This window comes from Sceloporus occidentalis, unplaced genomic scaffold, assembly GCF_023333645.1.
Source record: "Sceloporus occidentalis isolate IW3139 unplaced genomic scaffold, rSceOcc1.0.p SCAF_3, whole genome shotgun sequence".
Taxonomy (NCBI): domain Eukaryota; kingdom Metazoa; phylum Chordata; class Lepidosauria; order Squamata; family Phrynosomatidae; genus Sceloporus; species Sceloporus occidentalis.
In genome coordinates this window covers 48,928,437-48,954,056 of record NW_028316983.1, presented here as the reverse complement: position 1 = coordinate 48,954,056, position 25,620 = coordinate 48,928,437, and the positions used below count along the sequence as shown (strand labels likewise).

At 39.6% G+C, this 25,620-nt stretch overlaps 1 protein-coding gene across 2 annotated transcripts in view; it reads right to left on the bottom strand.

Moving 5' to 3' along the window:
• The window catches only part of SLC16A1 (solute carrier family 16 member 1), a 52,606-nt gene that overhangs the window by 3,286 nt on the left and 23,700 nt on the right, over positions 1-25,620 (bottom strand). For both annotated transcript variants that reach the window (XM_089514392.1, XM_089514393.1), the window contains exons 2-4: positions 15,115-15,371; positions 2,869-3,012; positions 369-1,238 (exon numbers count right to left, since the gene is read on the bottom strand). In XM_089514392.1, the coding sequence (XP_089370518.1) occupies positions 369-1,238; positions 2,869-3,012; positions 15,115-15,331 (1,231 nt within the window). In that variant the 5' untranslated portion in view covers positions 15,332-15,371. The remainder of the gene's footprint in view (positions 1-368; positions 1,239-2,868; positions 3,013-15,114; positions 15,372-25,620) is intronic.

The following is a 25,620-nucleotide window of genomic DNA, read 5'->3' as shown; positions in this document are numbered from 1 at the left end:
GGCGAATTCCGCCTATGCTCGAGCCCCATTGGAAACAATGGGGCTTGCGCGTGGCGGCGCGGGCGCGCACGGAGCTCAACGGGCACGCGCACCCATTCAATTGAATGGGACGCGCCGCCCCTTCCACCCCGCACGCGCGCCATGGCTTGAGCGCGTATGCTCAAGGCCGCGTATGGCGCGCCCGCGTATGGCACGGGCGCACTGTACTACCATGGTTGTATAACCCAACGATGTGGCTACTATACTTATGAAAATGCTTTCCCGATATCTGCACTGTGCTGAGAATAGCATAATTACTGCAGCTCACTAAAGAGCAAGCACAAGACAATCATGCACACACCCAAAAATATATATTGAAAATACTCTACCTAGAAGAGGTGGTCCCAAAAGCACAGGACAACATTCCACAATAGTCACCAATCCAACAGCACTGGAGAACCGTTGTGCTCCAACTAAATCCATCAATGTTTCGAACAAGACAGAGCTGAGCCAGCCAAAGGCAAATCCAAAGAAACCCGCATAGATGCAAAAGCCAGCATAGGTGGTGGACAAAGGTGCCAGCAGGTGACATACTCCATTATAGACCACTGACACAGCAAAGAAATACTGGACCCTGGGCCTCACCCACTTTGTGTTTGCTACCAAGCCCATGGATGGTCTGGCAACCATATCTACAAAGGCCAGAATGGACAGCAGGAAGGCAGAAGATTCTTTAGAAAAATGCATACTCTTCCCATAGTTACTGAGAAAAACTAATGGAGTAAATAGTCCAAAAAACATGACTACATTGCCAAACAGATAGAGCAAGAAGCCACGATGTGTGAAGAGTGACAAATCCAAAAATTTGTTAATAGTCTGGAGGACTGTAGATTTCTGCTTTTTAGCCTTCCCAGCAATAAGATCTGTACTGACATCTCCTGCGCCTTCTTCTTTTCTCATTACTTTTCCAGCTTCTTGCAATGCTTCCTTGTTAACCTCTTTTTTAACTTGATCTGGCTTGGGACCTATTGGTCTCATCAGGGACCCAGCAACACAACAGTTAAGCAAGAGACCTCCAAGAATCAAGAAGCTCCCTCTCCATCCAAAAATACTGTAGAAATATTGGTTTAAAGGAGCCAGAGTAGACAAGAACACAGGGCTGCCTGCCATAGCCAGTCCGTTAGCCAATGGACGCTTTTTGTAGAAGTACTTGCCAATCATTGTCAAGGCTGGGTTTAAATTAAATGCAAGTCCAAGACCTAGAATAGAAGTAAATACATGATTAAATTTAAAGACATAACAACTGTAGATGCAACTATAAACAGTGTGTTTAAATGGCACATATATACTGGTATAGGCTGAGCAAGAGGACACAGATTATGCTTTTAATGTAAGTATGGTATGTGCTCTCTGTTTCCTGATTTGAGTTATTAAAAAAAGATTAATGCAGATTTTTTTGAGCCAGAGGCTTCATTCTTACCAATTCATGAAAGAAGTGCAGAGAATTTTCTGTTTCACACATGAATTCTCATGTTTTTTCTTAAACAGAATTGGATTATATTTGCAGCAATATTTGCCCCTTCATAATGAAGAATCAAGTACAAAAGGTTTGTGTGAAAACATCCTTTCCAAGCAAAGCATGGCAACTTTAGCCCACCAGGTTATTTTCAGCCCCAGTTCTCATAAGGCATATAATGATGGCACTATACAGTTTTGATGTTTCCGAACAAACAAACACCCACAAAAGGATATTCCCCTCCAGGCTTTTTGTGGGCAACTGTTATGAAACTCACATATAGAAAAAGACTTTTCAGCATGATAGCTATCATATATACTCAACTATACGTTGACCTGATGTATAAGTCGAGGGCAGATTTTCAGGATTTTAATCTGACCCATGGATAAGTCGAGGCATGTAACAAAGAATATAAAGGATGAAGCTAAAGAAAACAATTCCAAAGAACTTGTAACTGGATCAGTGTTAGAGTGTTATGAAAAACAGACTTCTCCTTTCTGCTCAATTTGCACCAAAGTCACCCCCCCAAAAAAAAAAGATTGTGGGGGGGCAGGTGGATGTGAAACATACAGTCGCAAAGACAAACAGACCTGAACACTCAGCATTTTTCAAAAATGCACCTAATGTTCCCTCCTCCCAGATCACCCAGGTTCCACCAAATAGCCTGTAGTATCCCTGCTTGGAAAAGAGAGTTTGGTAAAGATAATATCAGTCTAATTTAATTCAGGATTCAAGATTTGTCCAAATCCAAAGATATGGTAGAAATATGCAGGAGGCATCTTAACTCTGATTAAAAACAGAGTAGTTATTACAACTTCATAACACACACAAGAAATAAAAATCCTAAGAAATTAGAAATTCCTCAGGTGGTCTCAAGATGATAACAATGACCCTAGGTGATCCTCTCCAAAGTCATTCTAAAAGTTGGATGATACCAGAGAAGCTATCATTTGTATTTGTTCAAAGGAGAGTGACAGCTTCCAAATATAATCTAGGTTTGTGTGGGCAAAAGTGATCTGTGATGGACACTTGCCCCTCCCAAGGCATTTGGTTGAGCTAGATAATGAAAGAGGGGAATTATGGATTCTTCCTGGCCAAGCCTCTGCTTTTTAAATGGGGAAGCCTGAGTATGCACCATTGAAAACAATGGATTTGAGCATCCGCAGTTTTTGCTAGCCACTGGGAAACAAAGCATGGGTCCTTACTTAACAGTACCTCACATTAGCTTTCCTCAAGCAGGATAAAAATAATGTTTGTTCTTGAGTGGTCTATTCTAGTATTTATTAATTTCAGTCAATTTCTATACCAATTCCCATGTCTAAAAACATCTTGCTTAGATTTACAGGCTAAAATACTTGTAGTGGTTCACTCACCTCCCACAACCCCAACACAAAAGTAAAGCTCTTCCACAGTATTACAGAAAGAGGCAGCAATTAAACCACACCCTGACAGGCAGCCTCCAGCAATCATGACTGGCCGACTTCCATATTTGTTCACCAGGATACTGCTGATAGGGCCTAGGAAAAATCAAAAAGGTAATTATTATCCAGACATAAAATATATTTGCATTGTATTACTTTCTGCACTTTTGAATAGGTATATGCCAAGCAAACAATTAACTATTTGTAGACTGTGGATTCACAGCCTTCATCCATCATGAACTAAATGAGAGCAAACAAATCATAGTCGAGCCAAACAAGACAGAGGGACTCCTGATCAGTTGAAAGTCAGGTCTGGGTATAGAGATTTAGTCTATGTTGATGGCTTACAATCTTACCGAAGATGCTGGTTCTGTTTACTGGATATGCCCTAAGCCTGAAGGCCCAAGATTCAGTATTTAATGTGCTCCTTTAAAGCTAGTGCACACCAGTATGCATACTCAAAGATGTTTGATCTGGCCATAGTGACACATGCCTTGGTCACAATCCATCTGGAGTATTGTAATACCTTCTACCTAGGGCTGCCTTTGAAGTGTTCAGAAATTTTAATTGGCTGAAAATGCTGCAGCTAAATTATTAACCAGGACATGAAATATACAAGTCCAAGATACTGTATCTCCCTGTACTATCCTGCCTATTTATTTATTTAATATCCTGCTTGTCTCTTGAATGAGATTAAAAGCAGTTTACCATATAGGTTAAAATAGAACATCTAAAACAATATGACGTACAAATGAAGTTTTTTTTAATGAAGCTCTTAAATCTTTGGGGAAGGCCCTTCTCTTTGTTCCACCACCATCCTAGATACTGTTCGTGGGTACAAGGGAGGCTACCTGAGGAGGCTAGGATGGGTCTCTCCATGTACTTCCTCTGAAATTTCTCCAACAGGCTTTCAGAAATTGATTGCAATGGGTGTTTAATTGTGTAGGTTTTTTGTTTGTTTGTTTCCTATCTTTTAATTATTTTTAATTTGATTTGATTCTACAGATTAATTTAGGCCCGGTACATACCTCCATGAAGCGACATCCTTGGGCCAATTCTAGGGTTCAGGAGCGTGCAGCAACCACACGCCCCAAACCCTAGGATGTACGAGTGCCACCATGACTGCGCGGCCATGACGCAAGTGCAGCGCAGCATCCATACGTTGCTGTGCTGAGCCACTGATGCACCACAGTGTGCTAATGGCGTCGGGAACACACTCTAAAAAGAACCCGTTTTTTCCAGGTTCTTTTACGTGTGGAGGGACACCGCGCAGTTTGGCTGCTGCAGCGTCCCTCAGGAGCAGAAAGGGGCAGTTGCAGACCACCCTTTCAGGATGGTCTGTACAGCCCCGTAATTGCTTTTTAAAATACTTGTTATACCTTAAAATAACTTCTATGTATTTTTACTGATTTTTGCATACAGTGGGTCATTGGTATCCTCTGGGGTTTGGTTCCAGGAACTTCTGTGGATTCCAAAATCCATGGATGCCCAAGTCCCATTAAATACAATGACATAGTAAAGTCAAGTAAAATGGTAAAATTAATGTCTGCTATTTCAAATTTATATATATATTTAATATTTTAAAACTGTGGATGTTTGAGTCTGTGGATAAAGAGGACCAGCCATATGTTTTTATTTTAGTTCCCTGCTATTCAACATTCTGCTACTATTATCTTTTTTGTTTTGATTATGTCACTCCACTTGTGATTCTATGGTAATGATTTTTATATTTGTATTTGACTAGCTTGTTTCACAATTGTAATGTATTGGTTTTATATATTACTACATACCTTCCCTGTATTCTTTGTTCCTATTTTTTTTAAATAGATTGTACACCTTTGGCAAGGCTGTTTCTTCTATTGTTTTATTCTGTGATGAGTCACGTATACTGATTTGGCACTAAATAAAATAATAATCTTAAGGCTTTCAGCAAGAGCAGTAGCTAGATTTTAGTAAGAAACCAAAAGAAAGGTTTTCTGTTTTGGGAACTTCACACAGCATCAAGTAAGTTCCAGGTGAAAATTCTCTACAGAGGTTTTTCTATCTTAGTAGTGCCTTTTCAGACCTAAGGGATCAGATTGCTATTATCCAGTTTAAGCTTTTCTACCTTCTCTTTACATCACAGAAACATAAAGGAATTTGCTATGTATTATAGTAGTGCCAGGACAGATGTCAGATAAATTTGTGTTAGGATGTGTGGAGAAGGACCCCTGAGGGTGTATATGTGAGAATCACTCAAAAGGGTGGGTGGAGGGTGACAAGATTTGGAGACTCTGATCCCTCCACCTCCTCCCCATCCCAAACCTTTTCTGTTCTGCGGAGGAACAGAAAGACAAGGAGGGCACTTGGAGCAGACATTTTTGCCTGTGGGAGGAGAAGGAGAGTGAAGGAGCTTCTTCTTTCCCCATCTGTCCTGTTACTGCTGTAGTTCTCGGGATGAGATGCTGCTGAAGCCTCAACCAACACACCTGCTCAGTCCAGTGCACCCTGAGCACAAAGCAGGTGAAGGAGAACCAGTATCTGCAATGGTCCCTAGTGGTGGAGAAGGCTGGTAGAAACTGATGCTAAGGGCTGCCACCTAACTCTGGCTAAAACCGCTCAGAGGCAGAGGAGAAGCAGCCTGGGTTGCTCCACTCTCAAATGAACAGCATATCAGACCAGCTAGCCATGGAGAAGTGTGCTGCTTCCTGTGAGACACTGGAGCAGTGCGTGCGTGCCTAGGCTCACCACTGACCTACACTACCACCTTCACCTTCCCACTCGCAGGCAGAAGTGCATGACAGGCCTAGAAAGGCAAGCAGGGCAGAGCAGGGGTTGAATGAGGCCCAAGGAGAAGAGGAATGAATGAAGAGGCCTTTGGGCACCCACTGAAGGTGGTGGGGGTGGAGGAAGATTTGGACACCCAGCAGAACCAGCTTCCAAGAGGTCCCATCTCTCTGCCTCCCCAAGCACTCTTACATGTACGCTCACTCTTTCTTACACTCAGACACAAAGTTTCTCTCACTCTTTTTCTTTCATTCTCGCAGGGGTTCATTCACACTAATTCTCTGACCCACTGGCCCACTTCTGAGAGGAATTTCTTTCAGCCTCGAAAGGTGCTACACAGGATTTTTTAAATCTGTTTGTGGCAAACATGAACTTCTCTCTTGTTAGTATTTATTATTATATGATAGCCCTGTTTAAATACTTGAAGGGATATCATATTGAGGAGGGAGCAATCTTGTTTTCTGCTGATCCAGAGACTAGGACCCGGAACAATGGATGCAAGCTACAACAAAAGAGATTCCACCTCAACATTAGGAAGAATTTCCTGACACTAAGAGCTGTCCAACAGTGGAACAAACTCCCTCAGAGTGTAGTGGAATCTCCCTCCTTGGAGGTCTTTACAACAGAGGCTGGATGGCCATCTGTTGGGGATGCTTTGATTTCCTGCATGGCAGGGGGTTGGACTGGATGGCCCTTGTGGTCTCTTCCAACTCTATTGTTCTATGATTCTATGATTTATTTATATGCCACCCTCTTCTCAAAACTGGGATTCAGGACAGCTTACAATATTTAAAAAAACAGTACAATTAAAAGCATACAAAAAGGTACATTAAAATAAAATTAAATTATTACAATATTAAAACAACTTACATGTTTAAAGAATAAAATACAGTTTAAAAGGTAAAAATGTTTAAAACACTTTAAAACAATGTAACATTGGGGATTAAAACTTTGTTTTACATGCCTGTCTGAACAAGAAGGTCTAAGCCTGGTGGTGGAAGGCAAACAAGGAGGGGGCCGTTCTGGCTTCCTTGGGAAAAGTGTTCTATAGTCTAGGGGCAGTGTAGGCCCTCTCTCACGTCTCCACCAGTCATGCTTGTGATGGGGCTGGAACTGAGGGAAGCGCCTCTCCTGATGGTCTCAAAACCTGGGTCGGCTCATACAGAGAGATACTGTTTGCCAAATAGCCTGGAACTGAGCTACTGTCTAAAGGGCTTTATAGGTCATAACCGGCACTTTGAATTGTGTCCAGAAACAAACAAGCAGCCAGTGGAGCTGTTTCAACAGGGGCCTTGTGTGGTCTCAGTAACCAGCCCCCATTAACAGCCTGGCCACAGCTCTTTGGACCAGCTGAAGTTTCCAAACACTCTTCAAAGGCAGCCCCAAGTACAGCATGCTACAGTAGTCCAAAAGGGATGCAACTAAGGCCAGATACGGCGTCCCAAGAAACAGGGACAGTTGGTGCACAAGCTTTAAATATGCAAGACCACTCCTAGTCACTGAAGAGTCCTGGGCGTCCAGGTTCAAAGCTGAGTCCAGGAGAACCACCAAACTGTGAACCTGAGTCTTCAGGAGGAGTGTAACCCCATCTGGTTGTATCCCTATTCCCTGATCTGCCTTCCAACTGACCAGGACCACCTCTCTTGCTCACATGCACACGCACATACACATGCTGAGCTTCTCCTTGCTCGCTTTCTCTCTCACATCTTCTTAGTCAATTACAGTAATTCTTACAGACACACTCTCAAATCATGGTCTCTTACCCTCCAAGACATATTCTCAAATCACTCACATCTAATTTTCTCACACATATGCACACTGTGACACTCCTTTTCTTTCATAGTCAACACATGCATTCTCACAAATATCCTTGGTTTGTCCCACAGTGTGCAAGTGACTTTCTCTCACATGCTAATTCTCTCTCACATACACTCAGTAAAGTTCTTCTGACTCCTCCCCTCTATTCATTTGTTAACACACAATCTCACACACAAATTATCACTTACACAGTCACACTCTTCATCTTTTTATACATTCACATATGCACTTGTATATACCCATCTATACACAACAGAATGAATATTTCTGTGTGAGAGAGTAAATGAGTATGTATATATGTGAGTAAAAAAGAATGAAAGACTGAGTGTATACATGACTGAGTGTATAGATATCTGTGATCATTGATGGATGTGAGTGTGGCTGTGCATGAGACAGTATCTGTAAAATTTATACATGTGTTAAGTATTGAATTTATTGAAATAAAACTGCTCTAATCTGAACAATGTTATTCCCTTTTAAAATATATATAGACATGAATGTGTAAATAAAAATATGCACACTAAATCGACAAAATATTTTATTAACGTATTACACTGAGTAGCAGGGTGACATCCATGTGTAGAAGTAAAGGGGGTCGCGAAGGTAAAAATTTGAGAACCACTAATGTATACTGTTGAAGAGCATATCCACATAGGTGAATTTTTTTAAAAAATCAACCAGACAAAATCTGGTTTAGAACTTATTTAGTGACAGTGGCCTGTTACAGACGGCCAAAATAAAGCTGCTTCAGGTCTCTTTGGAGGTATGCTGTTTAAATGATGCATGCATTCTAAGAATCCGGAAGCTGCACCAAAGCTGCACTCCAGTGCTTAGGAATGGAGTGTGGCTTTGGCGTGACCTCCGGACTCTTAGGACCCATGCATCATTTAAATAGCATGCCTCCAAAGAGACCCGAAGCAGCTTTATTTTGGCTGTCTGTAACAGGCCATTAGCATTTTTAAAAAATGCAGATTAAAGATCAGGTAGCAGAATGGATACATGAACCACTTGCCATACCAGAGCTGAAAGCATGCTTTTCCTTTGGTAACCATTATCTATAAACCCAAAAATGGGTGTTTAGGTAAGCTCACCGTAGCAAACTTGCATATTTACTGTATGTCTGAAATGTGTTACATTAGCTTCAGTATAGCCTCATGAATGGTGAAAGAAAGAGCAGAGGTGAATAAACAAAATGTAACCTATGAAACAATCAGCCAAGGAAGACTAGCATTATTCCTATACTGTATTCCATTCAGAGCCAGCCAGTAACTGTAATTGTAGCTCAAATCCTCGTTAGCCAAACTTGTTTATGTACAAATTGTATTCTTTTAATTACCATCCAAATGTTTGAGTTTGATTAGTCCATACAGCAGTATTTAAAATACTTCATTACAGAAAGTTCCTAAATCCAAAGCAAACAGCGATTAAGGGCAGACCGAATGTTCTACAGACACTAATGCCTGTTTAAATAAAACTCATACCCATTATGTCCTGCATATTAACTGATCTGGTTTCTCCATTAACTGATAAAAAAAACTGTCAACATACATCAATACTCAGCCCCACGGTGACCTCTCAACCTGGATAACTAAGCAGAAGCTGGCCAATTGTCAACAGTAACCTGGTTGGAAAACAATACATTCTGAAATTCCATTAAGGAATCCACTGTGTCATGTCAGCTGTCCTATCATGAGCCCTTCTGTTGATTTTAGGGCAATATGCAAAATCATTCCTTATGGTGGGTGCTTCACAGCCTTGAAAACAGTTATTCTCATAAACAATGTAATTAAAAAGTCCACAGGAAAATCATTAGCTCAGTTTTGCAGAATGATCGATGGGTAAACTCAATTATGAACCAGTTCCACGTCTGAAAACATTATCTAAATATGTCTCTAAAGCCATATTCTTGATTCATTCAACTCAAAACTGACTAGACCTCCCCTGACAACAGCTATCCCAGTTTTCAGCAAGAGGCCTATCTAAGCCCTACTACTCAATATCGTCTTTAGAGATATGAGGGGCTCAAAATGTGACCTTCAGTATACAAAGCATGTGTTCTTCCTGTAAGATGTGGCACTTTCTGCACTATTTCCTCTTTATATGGCAAGGTCACCCAAATCCTTCCTTTGACATTGTGACTACACTAATGAAAAAAAAGTTTTGTTTAGTATTCATTAATGTGTAGTACCTGTACACATGATAGTCACCAAGTTATGCATATATTCATAGATACTACTGTATTATTTGTTGTTGTTAACTGCCCTTGAATCAAGCTTGACTCATGGCTACCCTGTGGATGAGACATCTTCAAGATCCCCTGTCTTTCACTGCTCTGTTTAAGTCTTGTAGATTCATGCCTGTGATCTCCCTAACTGAGTCTAGCCACCTGGCATGTAATCTTTCTCTCTTTCTACTTCCCACAACCTTTCTCATCACTATTGTCTTTTCAGATGAGTCATACCTTCACATGACATGGCCAAAGTATGACAGCCTCAATTTGATCATCTTGACTTCTAGGAGTATTTCAGGCTTGTTCTGTTCAAAGACCCATTCTGTTCAAGGACCCCTTTTTGGCTCTCCACAGTATTCTCAGTACTCTTCTCCAATACCGCATCTCAAATGAGTTAATTTTCTTTTTACATGCTTTTTTCACTGTCCAGCTCTCATATCCATACATAGTGATGGGAAAGACCATGGCATGGATGATTCTATCTTTAGTACTCAATTATATAATTTTACTCTTTAATATCATATCTAGTTCTTTCATCACTGCCTTTCCCATTCCTAGTCTTATTCACATCTCTTGACTGCAGTCTCCATTCCAATCAATGTTTGATCCAAGGTATGAGAAATCTTTAATTATTTCAATTTCCTCATGTCTAGGTTGAATTTATGTAGATTCTCCATGGTCACTATTTTTGTTTTCTTTATGTTCAACAGCAAGCCTTTCTTTCTTTCTTTCTTGACCTTCTTCAGTAATTGTTCTAAGTCCGTGATTTTTTCCGCTAGAAATACTGTGTCATCCGCACATCTTAGATTGTTGATGTTCCTTCCTCTTATCTTCATTCCTCCCTCTTGTAAGTCTAAGGCTGCTCTTCACATGATCTTTTCTGAGTACATGTTGAACAAGTATGCTGATAAAATCACACAGAACATCTGGGGCCAACCTATTGGAGGTCCCTAAGTCTCGTTTTGTAACGACCTCACAGAGGGCCTTTACTATCTTTGCCCCCACTTTGTGGAACAAGCTCCCTGTACAGCTTCGTTCCTCTGCATTGTTACTTTCTTTTAAAAAAGATTTAAAAACACACTTATTTCGGCTGGCATTCCCACTTCAGTAATCCTGTTATCTTTTGCCCCAACTACCTTAAAGTTGTTGTCTTATCTTTGCCCTGATATCTTGATTGTTTGCTTCCCGTCCCTACTCCTCTGATGATGTTTTAATTTTTATATGTAATATTTTAACTTGTATTTTATTGTCTTCTTATCTGTAAGCCGCCTTGATCACATTGTGGAAAGGCGGGGTAGAAATAAAGATTATTATTATTATTATTAATATGCAGCCTTGCCTGAGCCCCTTGCCAGTTGAGAACTATTTTGTTCCTCCTCTCCATATTCTGTTCAAACAGTGGCTTCTTGTCCCGAGTATAGATTTCTCATCAGAAGTATCAAATGTAGGGGGATTCTCATGTCTTTGTTTAATAGTGACTCTAGAAATAGACCACACTAGGATATGATTTTTTTTAATGGTGATTATGCAGCTAGGGTTCTTAACAGGACTATTTTCTTGATAAAGCACCATTAATAATACTAATAATAATACTAATATTAGCAACACTAATAATAATCTCTTTGAGAGTGTTCCATAGCTTTTTGTGATCTATGAAGTCAAAGGCTTTGCTATAGTCTATAGAACATATGTTGATTTTCTTTTGAAATTCCTTGGTGTACTTCATTAACTATTGTATGTTTGCAATGTGATCCCTAGTGCCTCTACCTTTCCTGAACCCTACTTGCACTTGTGGGATTTCCCTCTCCATATGCGATTGAAGTCTGTGTCACGGAATTTTAGGCATAATAATAATAATAATAATAATAATAATAATAATAAGTTTTATTTATAAACCGCTATTCCAAATAGATCATAGCGGTGTACAAGAAAATTATAAAACAGTACAAGAAAAATCTACAATTAAGATACACTGTATCTTCAGGCTAGCCCCTGATGACGCTGGGCCAGCCTGTTCTCTCCCTCAACGGCCGAAAGATGACAGTTATGGAGGGAGGGCACTCAGTCTTCAGGCTAGCCCCTGATGACGCTGGGCCAGCCTGTTCTCTCCCTCAACGGCCGAAAGATGACAGTTATGGAGGGAGTGCACTCTGTCTTCAGGCTAGCCCCTGATGACGCTGGGCCAGCCTGTTCTCTCCCTCAACGGCCGAAAGATGACAGTTATGGAGGGAGTGGGAAATTCCTTGTGTGGGAAATTAATGCTAGAGCCCCATGTTGCTACTGTCTCCTTTTTTTTCTTTTTTCTTTTCTTTTTTGTGGATGGGGATGTATACTCAATGTTTCCAGTCTGTTGGCCATCGTGTGCTTTTCCATATTTGTTGGGATATTTTAGTTAACACTGGAGTTGATTCTACAATTGAACAGCTACAATTCACACATATTGCCATTAAATTGTAGCATCATTCAACTTATCAGGAATATGTGGGCATATTAAATACTCCTTTGTGCTCCCAAGGACGTGAGTGAAAGAGAGAGAGGAAGGAGTTGGAGATAGAAACTAGGATTTTGGAATTTATAAGTTAAAGCGCAGAACTTAGAGAGAAGATACAGTAAGCTTTTTTTAAAAAAAATAAAAGGGTCAATAAGACAAGAGAAAGGAAGAAAGGAAATGAAGGCTTATATTTAGTTAGTTAATTGATGCTTAGATTTATTTAAGTTAATTAATTCTGCCTTGCTTTTCTCCCCCAAAACTGGACTCAAAGATATTAACAAAACTGTTGTTGTTGTCAATAATAATAATGATAACAGATTTAAATCATTACAAAGGGTTGGACCAGATGACATTTGACATCTCTTTCCATTCTTACAGGTCTGGGTTTTGTTTTTTGTTTTTTTCAAATTTGTGTGCAATCTATCCCAGGATAGTAACAATTAAGGATAGGACACAAACTGATTGATTGACAGTTATTATTAATATTATTAGTGTTGCTAATATTAGTATTATTAATAGTGCTTTATCAAGAAAATGGTCCTGTTAAGAACCCTAGCTGCATAATCACCATTAAAAAAAATCATAACTTAGTGTGGTCTATTTCTAGTGTTACTATTAAACAGAATATGAGATACAAAATCTGTAAACTACGGGATAATCACTTTTGTATAAACCCTCACTTTTATATCATAGTGGTGAACAAATGCCCAGTTATAATTTTGCAAGAGAAAATGTTTAAGGGGAGAGGGCGCAATGTCTCATTCTGAAGACAAATGAGCATTTCTGGTCCATTTATTTATTTTCTACAGTATGGTTCCCTCACAGCTTCTTCAAGTAAGCATTCAAGGAATGAATTCTTTGAACCATTAGAAGCAAACAATTATAGAGGTCTCATTAAGAGTTACAGTTTACATGCTTATTGTTAATACTGAAGCAGGGAAGTCTGCTAGTTGCCTAACTGGCTGAATAGGAACAAAGCAGACACTGTTCCCTTCTAAGGAAAACTGTCATCTCATTCAACCAACGTCACTTGTTTTTGAGGCACAAATGCAAAATAAAACCTGGCCATTCGTCCATCACAGTTGCAGCAGCATGCAAATTACAAATATTCAGCTCTGTTTTCAAAGGAGGATATAACACTGTCCCAAAAGAAAGGGCAAGGGAATGGACAAGTATAAGAGATGAAGAGAAGGGGAATCCTCCATGTGCAATGCTTTTACATGTTGGGTTACTTCTGTATAGCTCTTCTGTGTATTGCCTCCAGCATCCAGCTAAACATATGCTCGCCAACATATTCCTGGTATGTCTTGCAGTTAATTTCTTATTTCAATTGTACAGTGGAAGTAGACCACAGAGTGAAGCTGGAGGATCTAAAGATTCCTAGAAAGAACATATTAATCAAATCTGCAAAGATCAAAGTCACAAATGTGGATGGCCGAATGTAGGTGTTTTGTTTTTACATGAGCCTTTCAGGATAGCTAGCAATGTATCACATATCTACCTATTTATTTCCAAGACCAGACAGAAAACCAAGGCCACAATTAAGCATACAAGAAGAATCGAAGATTAATATTTGTAGTGAACCATGGGAAATTAAATTTACAGTTGTTTATCCTCAAATTCAGCAAATGTTAATTTTCTCCTTCTCCTATATTTTGTCATTCTATGTTACATAATTTTTCTTTAACTAATTATATAAATGTTTATATAATTTAGGGGCTGTGCATACTGGCCATAAAGGTTGGGTTGGGGGCCAAGTCGGGGTATAGAGTCCATATGACAGAAGCCCTGGCTCCACCCCCAGGGTGGCATGACACCATGCGCCGCTCTACACGGCGCACAGCACTCCTCTGGCACTGCATCTGTACAACACAGTGCCAAAGGAGCACCGTAAAGCCGTGGCAACGAGGCTATCACACCCTTTGCAGGGCACAAAAAGGAGCCCTACAAAGACCAGATCAGGGCCAAGGCATGAGGTTGCCGCACCCCTGATTTGGCTGTGAAAGGGGTGACTGGAGGCTGCCCCTTCGGGCCTGTCTACACAGCCCCTAAGACTAGTAAATGTTGGGCATTCAGATTAACAGAGATCATAATCCTCCTTGACTACCTATATTGAAAGAAAAATCCCATTTTCAGTAGTTATGGAACCTACTATAATGAAAGCTGGAAAAGCTGGAAATACATATAGTGCGCCCGTGTCATATGCAGGAACCCTACACGCAGCCTTCAGCTTATGCTGAAAGCCGTGCAACGAGGAAGAAATGGCGCACGTGCCCATGTTGCGTGTGCATCACTGTGCCCGAGCCCAATTAGTTTTAATGGGGCTCAAGCATACACAGAATTTGTCTTACATGAGGGAGTTTGGAACAGATCCCCCGCGTAAGACAAGGGCACACATAGCCATAGCTATGATACCATCTCAACCACAATTTACTCTATAGCAGAAATGTTTCTTATTGTCAAAGCTGAAAATCCAGTATCTTTGAAGGCCAATTCTTTATATGTTGCTCCATTATATCCTTCTGTGACCTACAAATCTGAGCTTTGATTTCCTTTCAGATCTAAATTAACACAAGAAAAAGGAATGTGCCTTAGCTACTTAAAACAACTATCTTGAAGTTATGCCAGGTAGTGCCAATTCTGATTTACATAAATAATAATTCCCCAGAAAGATTTTATTTGTAGTTTTGCAAGGAAGCAGAACAGATTAGCCTTTTTTTAAATAAATAAACCTTTTACAATAAAGTCTACACCACTACATAAGGAACAAGATTCAAGATCTATTAATGATATCTTACCTTCTCCAGCTAATTCAAAGACTAAACCAGAAGCAGCAACTAAATCAAACATTCATATATGAAGATACTGAAGCTTTCTGAGTCTACAAACTTACCTCCTCCATACATAACTGCCAGCATAATGGAGGAGATCCAGGACACTTTGCTGCTGGACGCTTCAAAGATGATCTCTATCTCTTTAAAAAATACGGTAATGGATTTTGGGAATGCATAGGAAAAACCAATAGAAATAAAGGCGCCAACAACTACAGCCCAACCCCACCCTCCTTCTGGTGGGGTGTATCCTACAGGACCTCCAATGGCTGGCGGCATCTTGATTGAAGCAGTAGTAATTCAACTAGGAATGAAAGATCTGCAAGTAACACAGAACAAGATAGTTAGGGTTGTTGAAAGAAAAGTTGCCTACTGAAATTTCTACTACTATTCAGAAATATTCAAGAAAATGTTCCATCCAAATAATTCTTCATCTTAACTGCTACCATCCTGGCCTCAGAAGGAGAGAAGAGGCAGACACATCTCCACCATGCCTAGCACTAAAGGAAGATAAAAGACCCACCCTCCATTTTAAATGCTACCATCCTGGTTTCAGAGGGAGAGAAGCAGAGGCAGGCACAGCTTCATCATGCCTAGTCCCAGAAGCAAATGGAGGACCTCCCTTCATTCCAGCTACCACTATCCTGGCCCTGGAGGGAGAGACGAACCAGCAGTATCTGCTGGACTTGATCCCCTTCCTCGCTACCATTCTGTTCTCCTTTTGGGTCGTGCCTTTTTTAGATTGTAAACCTGAGGGCTAGGAATTTTCATGTTAGCAATCTATAAACCACTCTGAGAGCCTCTGTGGCTGAAGAGTAGTGTATAAATACTCTAAATAAATTAATAATTAAAGTCCATCATGTGCATTCTAGTTCTCCACTGTTTTTAGAGAGCTAGAAACCAACAAGAGAGTGATGTACACAAAAATCTACTGAAATTAAACTTTCATGCTACATTAAGGATAATGATATGAGACACCCCTTTTATCAATACTGGATAATCCCAAGTCCTGGTAATGAGGAAAAAGATTAGCCAGAGGAGGAGGAGGTGGAGAAGGCGGTAGAGATAGCACTGGCCCCACACCAAAAATGAAAAAGTGTAGTTTATCACCAACTCTACAATTCTATGATTCTATGAACTTCTTAATTATGATTTTTTTGTTGCTGTGTGCCTTCAAATCATTTCCAACTTATTGAGACGCTAAAGATGCAGTCAAGATGCTAATTCTGATGATAGGAAGATTGGAAGGTTGGCAGTTCGAGGTCAGGGTGCTGTATGATGGGGTGAGCTCTTGTCACAAGTCCCAGCTTCTGCCAACCAAGCAGTTCGAAAGCATGCAAATGCAAGTAGATAGATGGGTTCCACTTCTCAGTGGGAAGTTAACAGCATTTGGTGAAGTCATGCTGGCCACATGACCATCTGAGCTGTCCTCAGTCAATGCTGGCTCTTCAGCTTAGAAATGGAGATCAGCCCCGCCCCCTACAGTCAGTTACTAGACGTTCATGTCAAGGGACTACCTTTACATTTAAGGTGATCACATACAGATCTGTGATTGACCTTAACTATGGTTTGTAGAAGCAAATCAACTTCAAGCTAAGTGTAACAACTTGGTTTGAATCAGAAACTACTTAGTCACTGCTAAATTATAAACAGTGATAGCTAAATAGTTCCTGATTCAAACCAACTTAATGTACAGTACTTAGTTTGAAGTTGATTTGCTTCTACAAATTGTAGACAAGCCCTCCCTTCATCCACCATCTTGAGGGAGAGAGAGGCAGGCCAGCTCCACCAGGCCTGCCTGGAAGACGAAGAGCCCTCCCTTCATCCACCATCTTGAGGGGGAGAGCGGCAGGCTAGCTCCAACAGACCTGCCTGGAAGAAGAAGAGCCCTCCCTCCAGTCCATCTGCCTTGGTCCAGGCCTCAGAGGGAGAGAAGAATGCTGGACCTGATTCCCTCCACCCTCACCATTCCCTTCTCCTTTTGTGTCCATTCCCGTCTCCTTTTGTGTCATGTCTTTTAGATTGTAAGTCTGAGGGCAGGGAACCGTCTATTATCCCCTCTGTTGTAAACCACTCGGATTCCCAGTGATTGGGCAGTATATAAATAAATCCTATTATTATTATTATTATTATTATTATTATTATTATTATTAGTTAAGATCAACCACAGATCTTTATTTCCATGCAGAAATTATATCAAACTGTGATTAAGCTAAACAGGAACTGAAAGCTTCCTAAATCCTTGTTATGTGAACATCAAAAGGACAGCATGTGAAGCAGTTAAGAGATAGACTCAGTCTGAAAACGCTGTATTTCAATTGCTAAACCAGTTTAGTGTAGCCCCCAAAGTAGCCCTTAATGATTATCAATTAGAGGTAGGTATGTTTCTGTATTCCTAAACAAAAGCATAACAAAGTCTTATTTATGCTCTTGTACAATGTCATGTCTAGCTTTGAAATGCTCAAGACTAGACTGTTCTGCACCTCATGACTAATTAATAAGAAAATACTACTGAGATGTAAGAAAAACTTTTAAGACAAACTACCATAGCTCAAATTTGCACACTGAAAAATTATGTAATGTTCCTTTTACAGCACTGATATACTGAGAAAATAAAAATAAGATAGTAAAGATACATATTTTTGACAAGTGATGTTTTTCAAGAAAAAGAACTACCAATTTGACAATCCCCGTGTCGCAGCACCTGCATAAATGTCATACTTCAAACTCTTCAATAAAACTGCTCATCCTAGATTCTAGCTATTTATATTCCAACACACACACACACACACACACAATCCCCTAACTTTTTAAAATAACATATCCATCATTTAATACATAACAAGTTAATTTAAAAGCTGTTAATCACATGGGGTCAGGGAACTACAAAACAGTGTGATACATTTCTCACATCATATTATTGAATTACAAGGCATTTCAAAAGCATTTAGTCACTGATTAAATCCACTCATTCCTGAAATCTTTCTTCAGACCTATGGCATACAATGTTTAATTGGCATAAATTTTTAGAAGGTTTATTTTAGGTTACATCTTCTTCAGATGGGTTAACCTAATTTGAATAATCACACAGCTATCAGCCAAATATACAGACCCCAAGTCCTCAGGAATGACTGTGTGCAAGAGTAGCACAACCAATGACAGACATCCTCGATTTTGCATGCACTACAGACATGTGCCCAAAAGACACATAATTCTAGCCATGCTGCCCCTGTGATCACCACAAAGGCACACATCAAGTGAGCCTGGTCTGTAATAAGCCATTCCTCCCCCAATCATATGAATCACACTTTCATTGTCCCTCAGCTGACAGACACATCCATATTTCTAGCAATACAGCAATATGGGACCGACAAGCCTTGCATTTTTAAAAACTTCTGAATGACTTTTTATGGCTACAACTATTTAGTAAGTAATACCCTTCTCAAATATATATTCCATACAAACCCCTTTTCTCTGCTCTGTAAACATATTTCCAGTCCAGAAATTCTGTTGTATGCATATTTTTTATATTGAAATTACCTACTGTTCAACATAAGTCCATTTAATATTGGTTCTCTTTCCCAGAAAGAGATGATTTGGAGAAAGTTAACATCAAATTAACATGGTTTAATTATTTACAGATAAAAAGCAAATTTAAAGAAGATATAAAAGAAGATGAAATCCAACCTAATGCAAACAAAATTGATAAAATTCTGTGGTTACCAGATAAAGGAAAAATCTCCCGACTTTATGAAATATTTTTACAAAGGGAACTAGAACAAGAACATATCAAGAACTCAATGATAACTTGGGCAAGAGATATAGGACACCCAATACCTTTAGAAGATTGGGAAGACACATGGAGGAAATCCAATTCATTTACAGCCTCGCAAGATTTGAAAGAAAACTTTTTGAAAATCTCCAACAGATGGTACTTTACACCAACAAAATTAAAGAAAATAAACCAAAGCCTTAGTGACCGATGTTGGAAATGCCAAAAGAGGCAGGATCTCTATACCACATGTGGTGGGTTTGCCCAACAGTTCAAAAATTCTGACGACAAGTACATAAAATTATACAATCATGATTGAAGACACAAATACCCTTTACACCGGAACTATTCTTACTAAATATGACAGCTAAAATACAAAAAGAAATGGTGATAAAACACTGGCAAATAATTTTATATTTAACTACAACTGCAAGACTAATTATTGCCAAGGGATGGAAGACAGAAAAACCTCCAGAAATAGATGACTGGAAAGTGAAAGTTGAAGAAATGAAATATATGGACAAATTGACTCTTATGATTAATCAGAAATCAACACAAAAATAGGAAAAGAATGGAATTTATTTGAAGATATTCTTCGGGATGATTTGAAATAACTGAAATAAAAGCAAACAAATAATAATAAAAAAAACATTGAGTTTTCTAACGCTCCAGATTGTCAGAACTTGAATGAAAGAAATGTGGAGAAATTAAAATCAGCATAAGAACAAGACTTACAAATTATTTTCTCCCAGAACATTAAATTGTAACATTTAAACTCAGTTCAGACATATTATAAGAAAGAATTGGAAAGTGAGATATGGTTTATGAAAAATAGCAAACTAAATCAAATAGATTTATGGGGGAAATAAGCTAAAAAAGATATACAGGACTCTTTTTTAGAAGAGGTTTTTCGTAAAAAAAAAAAAAAGAGTATACAGTTAAATATGTAAAACACAGGATAAGAAAAGACGTAACATACATCGAAAATTTAATTTTAAAGAATACTGTAATACCCGAGTGGCAAGGTACAAAAAAGATGACAAAGATACCTGAACTTATAGGAAGAACAACAAGGAAGTCATGCAACATCTGGATAATCTAAATGTTAATAACTGTAAATTACAATGCAACCTTATTATATATGTTATTGTATATTTTTAAAAGACTCAATAAAAATAAAAAATAAAAAATCACGTACTGTTCAACATAAGTCCACTTAATATTGGTTCTATAAGTTCTTTTCATTTGGAGCTTTAAAGAATTCATTCTTAGCTACTTCACCGGCAGCTCTCTGACTACCAAATGGTCTTCATGAAAACACATCCCAGGATTTTCCAAAACATCACAGATACCCAATGCTCATCTCTTGCCAATAGAACTCATTTCTGTTGTGGCTGTCTGATTCCTGTACACCTTTTGGGGTCAGAAGAATCACATTACATTAGATTTCTGTTGCTCTGTACCTGTGTGGAGCTGCACAGAGACAGGCTTTTCCAGCTACACTTGAGAAATGACAGCCTAGTTTCTTTCCAGGTATTCTTACACAAATAGGAAGTATTGTGATGCCTACCAAAGACCATTCCTCAAAGCTAAGACTTAACAGTTTGCTGACTAAGTGACTGAAACAGTCAGCAATTGAAAATTTCCCTTCTTTGAGAAAATTATTTCTGTATCATTTCTTAAAAGGAAAATTGTAAGGAATCCTGTAGAAAAGGAGACTGCACCACTTCTGGAACCAATCCACTGCTTCAGAACTAATAACCAAATACCAAAAGCCATTCACCACAGCAAAACTGTCTGAAGCTATTGAAAGAAGGTGAGACTGGGAGTATAATATCTGCGGGGAAACCATTCCTTCTGCAGAAGAAAACAAGTTCCCCATACCTCATGCTTTACCATCACCCTTGAAAAGGGCTTGAAGGTCAATGAACAAGATTAAATTTAGTATGACTAATAACAATGGGAAATTTAAATAGATGTCTACATGCCTTGCACAGGCCTCATGAAAACTGCTTGGAATGTAGCCTGTGCTGCCGATCTCCCAGCAACAGTGCCAACTTTAGAGTACCATGAAGATGCTAATGGAATGTTCTAGAGCAGACTACTTACATGATCTATTAGGAATATCAAACACTTCCCATTATACAATAATTCTTTCAACTACTGCATAGAGAATCCATCTAAGGCACAGCATCCAAGCATCCATTTTAGAACAATCCAAAAGTACTTGAAGAAACATAAAACTGAAAGAAGCACTAATGCTATAAATCAGCCTAGACAAAATATGCCTGTTATTCACTGACAAAAAGTAAGGCGTGAATTAAGAACTCTATAGCTCCAGGTTCCAGCTGTATTAATTTTCACATTGATCACATGGCCTGTTCTAAATTTAAAGCTACAGATATTTAATTAACAGATCAAGTTACTTATTGCTATCCAAAAGCTCCACTAAATTAATATTCCATTAAGGGCATCTCCCTGGGCAACATCTGTATAACAGAAATACAAGCAAACTAAAGAAAATGTTCCAGTTCTATGACCAAATATTATGTTAACTGCAATATAAAAAAGAATTTAAGGAATAGCATTATGAGCCCTAACTTCACCCACAATATGCAGATCCCTAACATCACCCACAATATGCAACCAATGTCTACAAAAAATATTATCATGAAAACATAAAAATATCACAAAAGGAGGCCTGCAGTTGCTCATGAACTTTAGCATAGTAAAAACTGTGGAAACGCAAATAGTCAAGTAAAGTCACAAACTCCATGTGTAATTTTTCAAGTTCAAAACACAGTCAGCCCTCCATATTCACGGTCTTGAGACTCACGGTTTCAGTTATTCAAGAGATCAAGGCTGCTAATGTGGGCATTCCTCCTCCCTTTCCCTGCCTGATCCTCTCCTTGGGCTGCCCAGGGAAAGGATGGGGAGGCAAAGGGACTTGGAGGGGCCACAGCACCTCTTGCCTTCTCCTCCCCAATCCTCTCCTTCGGTTTCCCAGGGGAAGGATCAAGGAAGCAATGGATCTCAGAGAAGCCAAGGCACCTCTTGCCTTCTCCTCCCCGATCTTCCCCCTAGGCTGCCCATGGAAAGGATCGGGGAGGAGAAGGGGCAGGGAGTCAATTAAAGGGACGGGAGGATGGGGGGGAAGGAGCATGCAGCTCTGTTCCTCTTCCCCCACTCACTCTTCCCTTTAACTGGCCTCTAATTTTTTTTTTGGGGGGGGGGAATTATTCATGATTTTTCCATATTCGTGGGGGGGTCTCATTCCCCTAACCCCCATGAATATCAAGGGAGGACTGTATTAGGTTCCAGGTGCAACCTCAATTCCATAGCAAATTCTTTAGACTTCACAGACATGACCAATAAAGAAAACAAATCTAATGAGAATTGTAGTTATTTTCTCCCTTGTAGAATTGTAGAACCACACAGTGAAAAGTTAGGCATGCTTAAGTTCACTAAAACTGATAGCTTAAGAATAACTGTGAAGACCACATCCAACACCCCTGAGATATGGGCTCTTGCCCGTGGGATTTTGAACAAGAAATGTAGAGAACTCAAGAAGCTGGAAGTTCAAACTGGGAGGCAGGTCCCCTGTGAGCTAAACTCCACAAAAACATTTGTATGAAATTCAACTCATGTAACTGTTACCTCCCCTTGGACTAATATGTAGTCAGAAACACTAAATGGTTCAGCCTGTGGCAAAATGTTTCTTGGGTGTTAGGTAGGGAGCCAAGCCCCAGATCCCAATTAAAGGCACTTTTCCCAATAAAACTATATGTGAAAAACATAGGTTCGAATGTGTCAAGTTGAAGATGAGAGGCATTTTCAGGATTCGCTGGTTGACAGGAAGGAGTTAACCTTTTAATCTCCAGTGGTGCAGCTATCCATCGGACCTTCCAGTCAGGTTTTTAAAAACCTCCATCAGCACCCAGAGTAAATGAGAGTCTAGCCATTCATACTGGGGCCTGCATACTGGTAGCAAAGTGGTCCTACTCTTTGAGGGCATGCAGCCCCCACTATCATGTATCTGCTCACGTAAAAATAAAAAAATGAGTAGGCATACATATTCTGTACTATTTTCACTTCCCCTTTCTTATTTGTCATAGACTCTGAAAGAGCTGGAAATTTAAGTAATTGCCTCTTTTCAGTCACTTTCTGAAGTATGTTGGGTGGGGGAGCATTACATTAACATGCTTTAAAATTTCTCTAGAAGATTGCAACATCTCTTTAAACTGCGTTAATTCTGCTATAATATCATACCCAGATACCCTGAGTTCCATTTCCAGTTAACTGCATATATAGACTCTGATTCAAGTACAAATAAGCAGATAACATCAGACATTCTAGAAGTTGCACATTTTAGGTCATTTCCAATTGCTTTTCCCAGAAGATTTGGCTGAAATAAAATTATCCCACTTAGGGCTCTTTCATACATCACTTTTCCTATACAGAGGTCCCCCGGGTTACGAAATTAATTCGTTCCGCGGTTAATTTCGTAACCCGAAAACCTTCGTAACCCGAATTGCCATAGGCGCTAATAGAAAAAAAGCCGCGGCTCCGCCGCGGCTCCATTTGAAACAGCGCCGGGGTTTTTTCGTAACCCGAAAAAACCTTCGTAAGCCGAAGCAATAAATCCCTATGGGATTTATTCGTATCCCGAAAATTTCGTACCCCGGGTAATTCGTATCCCGGGGTACCACTGTACATGAATAATTTCTGTACATATATTACATCATATGAAGCAACTCTCAACTCTACACAGGGGTGGGTGATTTCAATTGGTACAGGAAGCAATTTTTGGCTTCACTATCTACAGGGGTTGCACTCTGCCCAAAAATGGAGTGGTAGAACAACAACCACCACCTTAAAAACAAGTGATTTTGTGTTAAACAGTATGGGAGTTGCAACCAATTTAAGTGGTGAGTTTTTATGCATGGACACCTCCGGAAGAGAACTCTTCAAAACTCTGAGGTCTGCATGAAGACCTACAGCCACACTTTGTGTACCCCATCCCAATGTTCAACCATGCCAAGAAAGGTAATTCAACTTTCCCCATCCTGGACAACTATTAACCAGATTACATACAACATTACATATTTCCATATTGCTAACACAGGGTGTCTTATTAAATGTCTTGATTTGATCTCACTTTTTGTGGGGTATTTGTATCAGTCATGACATCACAGTGTCCTGTGCTCCTTTCACCTTTTTTTTCCAGACCGAAAGAAATCTAGCTTAAAATAATAACAGAACCCAAATACAGATATCTCAAATTGTTAGTGATCTGTTAGTGATCCAATGATACACTGTTTATTCTGTTATATTCCCATCCCTTCTCTGTTATGTTTAGATTCAGTCAGAGAAACAATGAAAGTCTACTAGAAATGCAGAGTTCAATTATGTCTTTCTTGCTCTCTCTTCTTGGGCTGTCTTATCCAAAATCATGTTGTACTCCTCTTTGACTCATATATACACAGAGACCATATCTGGATGCAGTATTCTGTTTTATTAGGTAAAAACTGATCAGACATGATAATGAGAAGTACTGGTAATATATTTATGATCACAAGCTATCACTGTTTCTTCCTTTTCAGGGAACTCATTGCAGACTGGCTTGCACACCAGCACCAGTCCCTGAACCTCCACTTTTATGTGCTTTAAACTACATCAAAAGAGGGAGCTACTGAGAATGGGCCTGACTTCTGAGTTAATATAGTTGAAAGTTAAAGCTATCCTACTAATCCCACACTATCCTATCAATCCCACCTACGCAAAGGTAAAGGTAGTCCCTTAACATGAAGGTCTAGTTGTAACCGACTGTAGGGGGCGGTGCTCATCTCCTTTACTAAGCCAAAGACCCAGCATTGTCCAAAGGTGACTCGGGTGATCGTGTGGCCAGCATGACTGCAACTAATACTGTTACCTTCCCACTGAAGCAGTTCCTATTTATCTACTGGCATTTGTATGCTTTTGATCTGCTAGGTTGACAGAAGCTGGGACTAGTGGCAGGAGCTCACCCCTTCATGCAGCACTCGGGCCTTGAACTGCCAACCTTCCGCTCTTCCGATAATCAGAATTGGTATCTTTAACCACTGAGCCACCACATCCCCCCTCCTACAAATGCCCCCTCAATTTAGATGCTGTGGGGATACAACATTCCAAAACTGCTAGGGGGCAGGTTTACTGTGTACATACAATTTTAATTCACATTGAAACTTGTTATGTAAGAGCATAATCTCAGCAGCTTGAAAGGATTCAGAAAGACAGTTTGAATTTTTTGCTGTGATCAGTCTATGTATATATTGTACCATGTTTCAACATGTGAAAAGTATCAGAATATTCCTGAACCAGTTTAAATTCACTTCATATGAAACTGTCCATGACAGGTTCTACTGTTTTCAGCCCTGAAGATGCTTCATACCTTTCTGAGACCTTGTTTCAGGACTATTAGGCTCATTTCTTCCATTCCAGTGTGGGGGAAAAAACCTCACTTCAAGCAGTCATTTCAACATACAAATTTTCCTCAAAATCAAAAGCATAATTTATGACGTTTCCAGCTCTGTCTAGAAAACACTGCTACGCGTTAGACGTGCTTGGCAGCTGAATTCACAGCTGCCAGCCATTTATAGGCATGAAAGAAACCACATTTACAGTAATTATGCCTGACCAAGTCAAAAATGACTCTGCAAAAATCATATTCTCTCCCATACTTTCAGAATTAGCAGGGAATTAGCAGCCAAAGGTATATACAGACAAGCTGTTAGAATCAAGAAAAGATGACTGAATT